Source organism: Salmo salar, chromosome 16 (assembly GCF_965601325.2).
Source record: "Salmo salar chromosome 16, fSalSal1, whole genome shotgun sequence".
NCBI lineage: Eukaryota > Metazoa > Chordata > Actinopteri > Salmoniformes > Salmonidae > Salmo > Salmo salar.
The window spans coordinates 28148711-28162904 of NC_138306.1; the positions used below are offsets into that span (position 1 = coordinate 28148711).

General features: G+C 43.5%; 1 protein-coding gene across 1 annotated transcript in view; it reads right to left on the reverse strand.

Annotated features, from left to right (window-relative positions):
• The window catches only part of LOC106573469 (RNA polymerase II elongation factor ELL2), a 51823-nt gene that overhangs the window by 24064 nt on the left and 13565 nt on the right, over nucleotides 1–14194 (reverse strand). Inside the window, exons 3-4 of the mRNA XM_014148550.3 lie at nucleotides 6950–7077; nucleotides 3826–3986 (exon numbers count right to left, since the gene is read on the reverse strand). Of these exons, the coding sequence (XP_014004025.2) occupies nucleotides 3826–3986; nucleotides 6950–7077 (289 nt within the window). The remainder of the gene's footprint in view (nucleotides 1–3825; nucleotides 3987–6949; nucleotides 7078–14194) is intronic.

Below are 14194 nucleotides of genomic sequence, written 5' to 3' on the forward strand. Positions count from 1 at the left end.
TAGATGTTGGGACATTCCTGCAGGGACTTACTTCCTTTCAGCCACAAGAGCAACAGTGAGGTCAAGCACCGATGTTGGGCGATTAGGTCTGGCTCGCAGTTAGCGTTCCAATTCATCCCAAAGGTGTTCGATGGGGTTGAGGTCAGGGCTCTGTGAAGGCAAGTCAAGTTCTTCCACACCAATCTCAACAAACCATTTCTGTATGGACCTCACATTGTGGACAAGGGCATTGTCATGCTGAAACAGGAAAGGGCCTTCCCCCATACTGCTGCTACTAAGTTGGAGGCATAGAATCGTTGAGAATGTCATTGTATGCTGTAGCATTAAGATTTCCTTTCAGGGGCCTAGCCTGAACCATGAAAAACAGCCCAAGACCATTATTCCTCCTCCACCAATCTTTACAGTTGGCACTATGCATTCGGCAGGTAGCATTCTCCTGGCATCCGCCAAACCCAGATTCGTCTGTTGGACTGCCAGATGGTGAAGCATGATTCATCACTCAAGAGAACAAGTTTCTACTGCTCCAGAGTCCAATGACGGCGAGCTTTAACACCACTCCAGCCGACGCTTGGCATCGCGCATGGTGATCTTAGGCTTGTGTGCGGCTGTTTAGACTTGAAAACCCATTTCATGAAGCTCCAATTGACAGTTATTGTCCTGACGTTGCTTCCAGAAGCAGTTTGGAACTCGGTAGCGAGTGTTGCAGAGGACAGACAAGTTTTACCTGCTACATGCTTCAGCACTCGCTGGTCCCGTTCTGTGAGCTTGAGTGGCCTACCACTTCGCGGCTAAGCCGGTTGTTCCTAGATGTTTCCACTTCAGAATAGCAGCACTTACAGTTGACCAGGGCAGCTCTAGCAGGGCAGAAATTTGACGAACTGACTTGTTGGAATGGTGGTATCCCATGACGGTGCACGTTGAAAGTCACTGAGCTCTTCAGTATGGGCCATTCTACTGCCAATGTTTATCTATGGAGATTGCATGGCTGTGTGCTCGATTTTATACACCTGTCAGCAATGGGTGTGGCTGAAATAGCCAAATCCACTCATTTGAAGGGGTGTCCACATACTTTTGCATATATAGTGTAGGTCTCAATATGTCTTCCCTAAAACTAAAATTACCATTATACATAGAGTCTGTTTTTTCAGGCTTGGACAGATGGATACAATTTTACGCTTACTATGTTAGGTTAGATATGCACAGACCGCATGAGAGAGGACTTGTTCAGGGGCGGCAGGTAGCCTAGTGGTTAGAGTGTTGGATTTATAACCGAAAGGTTTCAAGATCGAATCCCCGAGCTGACAAGGTAAAAATCTGTTGTTCTGCCCCTGAACAAGGCAGTTAACCCACTGTTCCTAGGCCGTCATTGACAATAAGAATTTGTTGGTAAGTGACTTGCCTAGTTAAATAATGGTAAAATAAAAAACAAACATGAGGGAGAAAGTATGCCTTATCTACCTTGAAGAACTAGTTGAATTTTGTCAGACAGCTCTGCAGCATACTTAGGCAGGCTAGCCTAGATAAATAGGATGACTAAAGACAGTACAGTATGGGGAGCACAGAGATAACGTTAGATGGTCTGGCTGGCCGGCAGCTACTGACTGAGCAGAGATGAGACGATGACATTAAGGAATTAAAAATAATAAAGTCTTAAAAGTACAAAATAATATTAAAAAGTTACATATTTCTTAGCCATTTATTTTCTACTGATGTCTACCAAATTTGGACCTGACAGAGACAATGGAACATTTTCAATGTTTTGGCAATTGAATATTTACAATTTTTGGCTTTGGAATTTCTATTATTAAAAGACATTCTGGGTTCGAGTCCAGGCTCTGTTGCAGCCGGCCGCGACCGGAAGACCCATGGGGCGGCGCACAATTGGCCCAGCGTGGTCCGGGTTAGGCCGGCAGGGATGTCCTTGTCCCATCGCGCACTAGCGACTCCTGTGGCGTGGCGGGCCAGGCGCAGTGCACGCTGACACAGCTTCCGGGCGGGTTAAGTGGGCATTGTGTCAAGAAGCAGTGCAGCTTGGTTGGGTTGTGTTTTGGAGGACGCACGGCTCTCGACCTTCGCCTCTTTGTTGCAGCGAGGAGACAAGACTAACTACCAAATGGATACCACAAAATTGGGAAGAAAAAAAAAGGGGGTAAAAGTAACCAAAAAATAAATAAAAATAGCTCTAAAATCAATGTAATGTCATTAGTACATAATACAAATCGAAACCAAAATCCAAAACCATGATAAAAAAAAATAAAGAATCCAACCAAAACAGAACCGACCTCAAATAGTTGTAATCACAGCATACAGGTGGTGGGAGATAGGGCTGCCAATGAGTTTCCAGATATAGCGTCCCAATACTTTAATCACTACTGAACTAAAAAAATGATTTTTCCCTTCATAAGACAGTTTTGTAAAGAATGGTCAGTGATGACCTTAAAACGCCTTTTGCTGCATTTTCTCAGCAATCCTTTTCCTGGGAAAGTACAGGTATTTGAGCGATACATTAAAACTAAATCATAGATGGTTGGTATTTAGAAACATGTCGGTTTGTGTGCTCCGTAGCGCATATGACGTATAGTTTATTACCCTTTCATTTAAGTTCCCTTTGATATCAAGTATATGGGCACCTTACTGTCCTGTCCATGCTGTGGGAAAGCGAGCCCAGTTGTGTGCCTTACACCCTATGAAACATGAGAATCAATGTCAATGTTCCCAGGCTAAGGCTGCAAGTGGACTTCTACATTTTTACTTGATAAACTTTCATGTAAAATTATGTATTTGGATAAGAAATAGCTCTTTGTTTTGTACTCATTCAGCAGAGATATTACACAGCAAACAACATGCCAGCTACATTTAACAGGGTTGTGCAAGAACACTCAAGAGGCCCATTTTCAGCAGCAGAGCATGGGAGGTAATGTGTGCTGCTTGCTTCAACAGCTGTGGAAAATGGCTTGTGCAGTAATTACCATTAATGTTATGTTGTAATTATGTTTTAGACAATATGTGTAAAACTGTCAGTGTGTGCAAAGATGAGCTCCATGTGGCTTAAATCCACTAGTATAACGTCATAAACGCAGCAATTTTTTGTGTGTGTCCAGGTTATAATACACAGCATCTGTAACATGTCCCTTCAGACAAGACATAACCCATCAGAAGACAGAAGTATGCCTGTGTATACACCCTCCTCCTGGATGAAATATAACTAATGCACATTCCAATGGTCCCACTGGTTCAGATGCTGTGTAAAGACATGTACTGCACTGGTATGCTCCCACAATTATGTATTTACTTGTGGTGCAAATAAACAGCGTTTTAATTTGGATCTTCATTAGTTCTTAAGATGAATTATGGCCTTTGCTTCAAAGAATCTGCATACATTATTCAGTTTTTCAATAGATGAAAACTAATTGAGTCGCAGCCACTGTAATTAAACTCTTAGGCAAAACTTCATCCACTCAGCATGAGACTAGTTAGTGCATACTTCTGGCAAACTCAATCACATTAATGGAGCTGGTAGGCAGGTTGGCAACGTGCCTAAGCAATCTGGTCAAAATGAAGGGAAAAGGAGAAGAAAGAGGCATCCCCTCTCGCATGAATAATTGCAACCCAGTACTTTGATCAATTATGTGAAAACTTCCACGCCATATGGCAATTATCAGCAGGACAAGATGGTAGAAGGCGATGGATTAGAAGCTTTCCGAGAACATTAAACACCTCCATTATTTTTCCCTTGATCCCAAGGCAGCAAAGGGCTCAGTATGAAGCTGGTTTGGACCCAACTCAGGCAGCATAGGTAAAGGCAGCCTGTGACTGCAGACTTACCATGTGTGGAGCCTGGTTTGATCTCGATGGCCGACCTGCTCATGATGTCCTTCTCAACCTGAGACATGCGCTCTCGGGTCATCTGGTATGAGTCATCAGTGGCACACACAGTAATCTTGTCCTGAATACTGCCCTGGCCCTCCAGGTGCTCCCTGCCCTCCCTGAGGAGAACACAGGATCAGGCTCACATAGCAGCAACTGGTAATGTACAAAATATCACACTACTTCCCACTCAATAGAGCATTGTGAAAATGTATGTGTGTCTCTGTCTACGTGTGACATATGCCTCACTCCCATGACCGGTTCTTTGATTTCTGTCCTCATGCTCATTCCTCACATCCTATGCTATGGCATTAAGCTGTACAACAAGTGAAGATGCCTATGAGCTGCGGTGCTAACAGAGCAGCACAGAACTACCTTTGACCCCCACATGACCACAAACACTGATCTCACCGTTACCCGCAACATGTGCAGTGTTGCGGGTAACGTGTTACAAAAGTAATGTGCTACCTACTCAGATTACTTTTACTTTTTCAAACTGGGTGATATACATTTACATTTTAGTCATTTAGCAGACGGTCTTATCCAGAGCGACTTACAGTAGTGAATGCATACATTTGATACATTTTTTCCCCCCCGTACTATAATGGTTACGTTGTCAAACAATGTGAGTGTTACTTTCAGAATCAAATCGAATTGTATTGGTCACATGCTTCGTAAAGAACAGGTGAAGACCAACAATGAAATTCTTACTTATGGCCCTTCCCAACAATGCAGAGAGAAAAATAGACAAATAACAAATAAACAAACAATGAGTAACGATAACTGTCCTATATACAGGGGGTACCAGTACCGAGTCGATGTGCAGGGTTACAAGGTAATTGAGGTAGATATAGGTTGGGGTAAAGTGACTAGGCAACAGGATAGATAAAACAGTAGCAGCAGCATATGTGATGAGTCAAGAGTTAGTGCAAAAAGGGTCAATGCAGATAGTTTGGGTGACTATTTGGTCAGCTATTTAGTAGTCTTATGGCTTGGGGGTAGAAGCTGTTCAAGGTCCTGTTGGTACCAAACTTTGTGCATCGGTACCACTTGTCGTGCGGTAGCAAAGAGAACAGTTGATGACTCGTGTGGCTGGAATCTGACAATTTTTAGGGCCTTCGTCTGACACCGCCTGGTATAGAGGTCCTGGATGGCAGGAAGCTTGGCCCCAGGGATGTACTGGGCAGTACACACAATCCTCTGTAGCGCCTTGAGGTTGGAGGCCGAGTAGTTGCCATACCAGGCAGTAATGCAACCAGTCAGGATGCTCTCGATGGTGCAGCTGTAGAACTTTCAGGATCTGAGGACCCATGCCAAATCTTTTCAGTCTCCTGAGGGGAAATAGGCTTTGTCATGCCCTCTTCACAACTGTCTTGGTGTGCTTGGACCATGTTAGATTGTTGGTGATATGGACACCAAGGAACTTGAACCTGCTCCACTACAGCCCCGTCGATGAGAATGGGGGCGTGCTCGGTCCTCCTTTTAACCCATAAAGTGTATTCCTTTGTAGTGTTTTTCTGCAGTATTACTATAGAGCCTTGTTGCAAACAAGATGCAGGTTTTCTATATGTGTATTCTTCTTTTCACTATGTAATTTAAGTCATTATTGTGGGGGTCACTACAATGTTGTTGATCCATCCACAGTTCTCCCATCACAGCCATTGAACTCTGTTTTAAAATCACCAATGGCCTCATGGTAACATCCCTGAGCAGTTTCATTCCTGTCCTGCAGCTCAGTTTAGAAGGACAACTGTATCTTTGATGTGTCTGGGTGGTTTAATACATAATCCACAGCATAATTATTAACTTGATTATGCTTAAAAGAGACATTCAATGTCTGATTTGTTATTGTTACCCATCTAACAATCACTGCCCTTCTTTATGAAGCTGTGTAGTTGAATCTGTGCATGCAATTCAATACTTGACTGACTGTATGTATGGGGGGACAGAGGAAGGGTTAGTCATTAAACAAAAAACTGTGTCAACCCCTATTATTTCACACAGAGTGAGTCCATGTAACTTATGTCATTTTTTAAGACAAATGTTATTCCTAAACTAAAGTTAGACATGCCTGAACATATGGGCTGAATACTTATGCAACAACTATATTTCAGATATGTCATTTTAATTAATGAACTTTGACAGAGTATTTTGAGTAGATTGTTGACAAAAAAAACAACAATTAATTAACTTTAAATCCTGCTTTGTAACAATAAAATATGAAGAAATCCAAGGATATGAATACATTTGCAAGGCACTGTAGTGTAAGTATAGGACTATTTTTCCTATTTAAAAATGTACGTAGTTATGTCCTTGAGCTGCTCTTGTCTATTTATGTTCTGTCCCATGTCATGTTTCATGTTTTGTGTGGACCCCAGGAATAGTAGCTGCTGCTTCAGCAACAGCTAATGGGGATCCTAGTAAAATACTAACACACCAGCATTCAAACTTCAGCAACACAGCATGCTAAATAGGTGCTTACAGTAACTCAAAGGAAAAACAAGACCTCAACAAATAGGGCTTACCTCAAAAGGTCAGAGTTTATGAGTAGTTCAAAAATAAGACTGAACAACAGAAAAACAGTCTGGGATAAGCTGTCATTGGTTTCTAGCGGTCAGTCACATGGGGACAAGGGTTACTTGCGTTAGCAATGAGAGAGCGAGCAAGAGAGAGCAGTGTCTCAAAATTCCCTGTGGTCCCAATCTGACTGAACTAGTTAGGGCGATATGGGCACAAATACATATCATGATAAACTGCCTGAATTGATGCCATAACAATAAATACAATGATAAGTTAATAAAAATGAGCACCACTGATCCTTTAACCTACTACTACGAGTTTGATGGTTGTAGCCATCAATTGTCCAATTAACAATCACCCATATTAGCAAACGTAATTCATTTCAAAATTGTACATTTCTCTAGTATAGGCTACTTATCGTAATAAACAATATCAGCAAAATGTCTACAATAAGTGATCGGTATGGTCGGTGTCGAAAATGTTTGGTTTATCATCCCAGCTCTACTGTGAACTGGCTGTCAATTCCATCTGTGGTTGACTGAAAACAGTAGAGTGGGCTTACCCTGAGACATGCTGGTGGATGCAGTCAAAGCTGGCCTGAGGTTTGTCTTTGCTATCACTGGACAGGTAGAAGGAGAAGACCCGGAGTGCATCTGGGGCTTCTGGGGATGGGGCCGGGATCTTGATATACTGTTGTCAGGGGAAACAGAGAGAGCATTAGATCACTGAGGAAACCATGTGTAAAATTATAAATGTTTATGACCAAGCAGTTTTAGCATATTCAGCTGTGCTTTCAGTTTGCATATTCTACATTTGAGTAATTTAGCAGATGCTCTTATCCAGAGCGACTTACAGTAGTGAGTACATAAATTTCAATCCTTTTTTGTGTGCTGGTCCCTGTGGGAATTCTAAACATGCTAAATGAAAAGCCTTGGGTTTGTGTCATACAATCCGAAATGTTTTGGTTACTAATGTATAAAGGACCGCAAAGGATGAGCCTTACATTGGTCATCAATTAGGCTACACATTTAATTGGAGAGCAAAACAGGGTAAATAGGAAGACTGAGGTCATTGACATTACATATGAGTCAACTACTCGGGGTGACAGCCAGGCACTCTCTAGGCATAGCATATCACTTTTCCAAACTAATTCCAAACTACATCAGCACACATCTTGAAAGCTGTGCCGTGGCTCTATTCTCATCGATTACACAGTATTTACTCTGTGGTTGCTAACTGAATGCTGTGTCCTTACACAGCAATTAAGTTCATCAGCTTGCACTCGCTCTTCCCAGCTCCAGCCTGGTAGAAAACAGTGTGTACTATACCTTCTATCAAAAAAGAAAGAAATATTTCTATGGAAAACACTTTCCCTTCTTTTGTCTTAAACATAAAGCCTAAAAGAGATTGTGTGCTTGATGTGAGCATGTAAGACTCCTTTCTCCACACCAATATTCTCTGACCGCTATGCTCAAATAACCCAAGATAATTCTGTACGCACTGTGCACAAAAAGTATTGAAATATTTTTTTTAAATTTTTTTATCAAAATGTGTTTTTGGGGCAGAAATGCCTTCTGGAACATATGATCTTTAACGTGCCTTAATATCAAACGTGTATGCCATCTGTAAATATGAATACAATTGTTAAATTACAAGCATAGTTGGTTTAGCCATGGAAAAAGTCAGCAACCTTCTCGCTAGCCATGATTGGCTGAGATAATGAGTTGGCTGGACATGCCGAGAGAGGAGTTCGGATTGGTCTGCCATGTAGCACACTTGTCTATAATATGAGCTGGTCAGTATGTGTAGGTAGTTTCTAATGTTTTTTGAAAGATGTCACGTAGTAGAAATGTTACGTGTATGATCTGTGTACACACACACACACACACACACACACACACACACACACACACTCGGGAGAGGCGAAGGTGGAGAGCCGTACGTCCTCCGAAACACAACCCAGCCAAGCCGCACTGCTTCTTTACACAATGCCCGCTTAACCTGGCAGCCAGCCGCACCAATGTGTTGGAGGAAACACCGTACACCTGGCAACCGTGTATTGCGCCCGGCCCACCACAGGAGTCGCTAGAGCGCGATGGGACAAGTTAATCCCTGCCGGCCAAACCCTCCCCTAACCCGGGCGACGCTGGGCCAATTGTGCACCGCCCCATGGGTCTCCCGGATCGCGGCCGGCTGCGACAGAGCCTGGACTCAAACCAGGATCTCTAGTGGCACAGCTAGCACTGCGCCACTCGGGAGGCCTGTGTAGTAATATTATTTGTATCTCAGAGCCATTTGCATTGGTAGTTACAGCCTAATGTTAGCTGGTTAGCTACCTGCAGATTCATGCAGGGTAGTAACATTATGAGCTGGGATTATAGCTCATTATTTAGCTAGCTACATGTCTAAACAAAAGACTCCACTATGCAAGTAACTATTTCAATAGAATGTTTATGGATGTCACTGCAACAACTGTCGATAGCCAGAGCGAATTTACCAGCTACGTCTATCTACTCCAATATCAGAGCACTCTTGTCTGAGTGTAACAGAGCGCAGAATAACTGACAAATTCACCAACGCTCAACACCAGTTGAATATGGCCGGTGTCAGTAAGTGTTAGCAAAAAAAGCGTGACTAAATTGTTGCCAGCGATACAGTTGCAGTCACCAATGCTCTGGATAACATAAAAACAGCCTAACCAGCTCTGCTAGGGTGAGTAAAAAAATGGTCAGAGTGAGCCATTCTCTCATTTGTATCTGGACGTAGCTAGCAAGCTAGCCAACGTTAGCTTAGGGTGCTTGACTGCTGCTGTTAGGTCAGAACGCTCAGATCAACCCTACTCCTCGGCAAGAGTGTCCAGTGGGCACTCCGAGAGCGAAATGTTCTGAATTTAAGAACGGCCAATCTGACAACGCTCAGAATTTACGAACGCCCAGAGCACACTCTGGCACTCCAGATTACATTTATTAACACATCCATAGTATAAACCAGCCTTTAGTCTTGAAATCTTTGGTTCTTTTGTCCATAGCCTCACACGTGAATCCTTAAAGAGATGGGTGGGGCTAAAGCTGAAGAGGGTGTGAACGATGCTGAATGGGTGTAGACAAAGAAGAGCTCTCCAGTAGGAACCAAAATATTCAAGGGACATTTTCTCAAAAGTGAGGTTACAAGTTTAATCAACTTTCAAAGGAGAATTTCTTTCCCATTGTTCCTCAACTGTAGTGTATGATATACCATTTTCTAGCCCCGAGTCTACTTTTATCCAATGTAAAATAAAAAAATAAAAACACCATTACAAATTTTCCTACGTAAGACCGAATCGAGCCAGTCGGTCACATTTAAGTGTATATTGTATATTAATAATATTACATTGTATCTGCAACTTTTCCACATACCACTTGGCCAAATTTGTTTAATCTGCTAGCAATATTGATATTTAAAAAAATTTAATGTAAAAAAACTATAATAATTAAATAAAATCTCTGGCCTGGACCCCTTTCTGTACCTCCACAGATCCTACATTGGGAACCACTGCTTGTATCAACCTTGCAGCAATGCTGTTTTGATGTTATTGCTTTGGAACAACACACAGTTATGTAATGAGTACTTAAAAAAAAAAAAATTATCTCCCCAGAAGGTGATTAGAGTAAATGTAATCTAGAAGTGTATTTGTTAGTGGACCAACGAGATACACACACACACACACTTTAATTGAACCTTTATTTAACTAGGCAAGTCAGTTAAGAAAATCACAATGACGGCTTACCGGGGAACAGGGGGTTAACTGCCTTATTCAGGGACAGAACGACAGATTTTGACCTTGTCAGCTCGGGATTCGATCCAGCAACCTTTCGGTTACTGGCCCAACGATCTAACCACTAGGCAACCTGTATTGATATGAGAATGAGCTTGACCCTCCGCTGTTCAAGCCATAAAACTGACCTAAATAAGCCACTGGTTAAGCCAATAACCCAGGCCACGTGGGACCTCCTACGTCCCAAAGTGGCAACCTCTAGTCAGCTGTTGGAACAGTGAGGCTGATATCCTGGCCTTAGACATAGGGACTTATGTCTCTCTACCTAGGTGATAGTATCCTACTGTACTGTCCAGAGATCCCCTGGAATCCAACAGACCCACAGGGAGCAATGGGGCCCTAAACCAGTTAATGAAATGGCCTAAAAACCTACTTTCACAAAATGGCCAATTAAAAAAACACAGGAAGTCATTAACTAACAGGTATTGCCGTGTACTTGAACACATTGGGTGCCGACTGCCCTTTCATTCCAGCTGAAATGGACAGTTTTGTTGATGCTGAGCCTGTGCCCTAGATTCAGAGGACAAAATAAAAGGGACAGAGCAATAGATGGTCCACAGAATGATTATCACTTCTTTTGACCCAGCATGATCACTGACTGACTGAATTAGAAATTGTTTCCAAATCATCTGAAAATAAGTCACTTTCACTTCCCTAGTGGTCTCAGACTAGGGTGAGATGGCTAACACAAAAAGGGCTCCATGTAATATTTCCCTTTTATTATGAGCACTAAGACAAACAGAGGACAGTCAGTGGGCCTTGAAACAGCCTCTTTAGCTTAACTGTGGAAAGTGATTGATTCCAAGCTGACTGGTAGAATGCACAGTGCCTGGGGCAGATGTGGCAGGCAGGACTCTAGCTGTCACAAATGCCCAGTCATGCAGTACAGCCAAAAGCAGTTTCTGTAGCGTGTAGCCAATAAACAGCTTCTCTTTCAACACCCCCCCCCCCCCCCCACCCCTTCTTCCACTGAACTCCACAGCGAGCTTTGCACCCCCCCCCCCAAATCACCCTCAGCGCTCTTAATAGCACCCAACACACAAGCCAACTATCGCAACACAAAGCACGAGGCAGCCCACAAAGCCATGGACACTTTTGATATCAAACTGACCATTAGTTATGTTGACCTATATCTGTCCAGCCCTTCAGATGAAGTGGTGGGGAAGGATTCCACTAATGTCTGCTTCAGGTTTCCACTAATTAACTGTCATCAACCAAAAAAGCATCAAGTAAATAGGAGCAACAGAAGAGCCATGCCTTCAGGACCTATTACCTCAAGACACTGTCTGAAGTGGTAGCGGTCTTGACCAAAACGCCAAGCAACAAGTCAGAGGCGCTCCAGAAGTAGGTCAAGGCAGATAGCACTGCAATGGAGAATGATTTCTTACAAATGGAGATGCTGATAAACAGCTTGGCTGCCCCCAGGCGAGAGCACAGCTCAGGATTTACAGTCTTAGCTGTGCAATCACCCCCCCCCCCCTCCAGAACCCCATACCACATCCCCCTCAGTCACTATGCGCCTTTGGTTCGAGGCAAGCAGCAAGCCCCCCCCCCTCCAGCCAAGCGTTAGAATCACCCCCCCCCCCCATCCCCGCCACCATGCACACATCATATTCTAATTCTAGTCACTGTTACTCAGGTCAGTCCATTCTGAAGTTGACCCCGTTTTATCCACAGCTTCCTTCTCCACCCTCATAACCATATGTCATTAGTTCCCAGCTCTATGCTCCTGGCTCATGGGGGAGCTGCTCCTGGTTCCTTTCAGCCCATACATTCCCTTACGTATTCCCTTATCTCACCTCATTTGCTCACTTTGTTATAGACTTATTTTTCTACTATATTATTGACTGTATGTTTGTTTTACTCCATGTGTAACTCTGTTGTATGTGTCAAACTGCTTGCTTTATCTTGGCCAGGTCGCAATTGTAAATGAGAACTTGTTCTCAACTTGCCTACCTGGTTAAATAAAGGTGAAATAAATAAATAAAATAAAATGTGACGATTAAGGGCCCCCAAAATGAGGCATTCCAGTTAAAAGCGCTGTCTGAGCACACAGGGGTCATCCTTGACTTGCTACCTGCAACTTATTTTCTCTCTCTCTCATCTTCGGATTACATTTCCCAGGACAGTTGTTCATGCTAGAGGGTTTTCGAACAAACAATCAAAAGAAAAGGAAAACAAAAGCTTAGGCCTACATTTTGTAGGCTTTTGTGTGCGTACAAAAAAAAAAGTAGTATCTATAAAAATGTTCATCACAAAAATGCTGTTGAAATATTTATAATTTTTAGAATGTCATTCAATTATTTGTGGGCTCCCATTTCCAAACTGACAGAAATCTACCATGACTTTTCCCCTCATCCCAATCTTTTGCAGAACCACAACCCACATTGACAGGTAAGTCTAATATCAGTGTGAATAACAGAGGTGTGTAATTCCATAGAACTGACGACACAGGGCAGGACGGCTGTACCATGAAGCGGCCCTTTCCATCCCTGATTAAGCCAGGGGAGTCCCACACTTCCGCAAGTCACATGGAAGGACAAAGGTCAAACATCTCCTAAGCTACGCTGCAGCTGAGGTCGCATGCCACACTTCAACCAAACATCAGCTGTCAATGCCTCCAACTAACTTACTAGGCCAACATGGGAAAGTAATCACTATTTAGCATTCCCTAACTGCAGGAATTAGGCTTCACCCTTCGGGTCTGTACTCTTAAGATATTTTATCTGCCCATTCCTAAAGGGACATTTGAAATATATAGTAAGCTATGCCATATTACACCAAATGTATATTGTTCAAATCATTGTACAATATCTCATGACAAGACAAGTTACATTTTTTTGTGAGAATGGATAACATATGCAAATTATTCTAAAAACTCCCCAGCAGAACAAATGGAAGTCACTGTGCTAGTGTACCATCAGGCAAGTGGTAGGTCAGTCAGCTTTGCCCAGTAGTGTCCATCCTGTGAGCTGAACTTGGCAGTCGGACAGTTAGTGTCATCCTTGCCAAATGGCATCAGATCGACAATCCTCAGCACCTTGTCAGAAGAGCCTCTCTTCAGGGTGCCCGGGCAGATACAATAGCCCCCTCTGTGGCCCGGGCCCAGGCACATCTGCTGCAGCCTGCACACGGCCGGGGCCGGACGGCTCTGTGTGTTTGGAGATGTCAAATACTTTCAGGCTGTCGTAAGGTATGAACTGGACAGGAACGGAACAACTTGGCGTGGGTTCTGCCGTTAGAGAAGGACCAAGGGCACCCTCACTGGTGTCCATGAAAAATTCCCCCTTACACGCACAGACAACATTCACACCATTTAGTATTTATCACCTTTAATAATGCTCTTCTCCTGCCTTTAGTTTGGTGGCAGATGAGGAAAGGGTTCTTGCAAAGAGATTTTTTCCTACAGCTAACCACACATCTGCTAGGAAAGATGAAGTATTTTTTGGTGATGTTTTTTCTTCTTGGGTCTGTAGACGTAAGCGGACAGGCAGAGATCCCAGCTCTTGTATTTAGCATGGCAGCACAGTGATGAGAGCAAGCGCCTAGATATACAAACGTGATTTACTATAGTCTGTGCTTCCTGCCTCTGTCTCTGTCTGTACTGACACTGCTGGCCATTGTCCTCTCACCCCAGTCTGCCTCGGTCTGTACTGACACTGCTGGCCATTGTCCTCTCACCCCAGTCTGCCTCGGTCTGTACTGACACTGCTGGCCATTGTCCTCTCACCCCAGTCTGCCTCGGTCTGTACTGACACTGCTGGCCATTGTCCTCTCATCTCAGTCTGCCTCGGTCTGTACTGACACTGCTGGCCATTGTCCTCTCATCTCAGTCTGCCTCAGTCTGTACTGACACTGCTGGCCATTGTCCTCTCATCTCAGTCTGCCTCAGTCTGTACTGACACTGCTGGCCATTGTCCTCTCATCTCAGTCTGCCTCGGTCTGTACTGACACTGCTGGCCATTGTCCTCTCACCTCAGTCTGCCTCGGTCT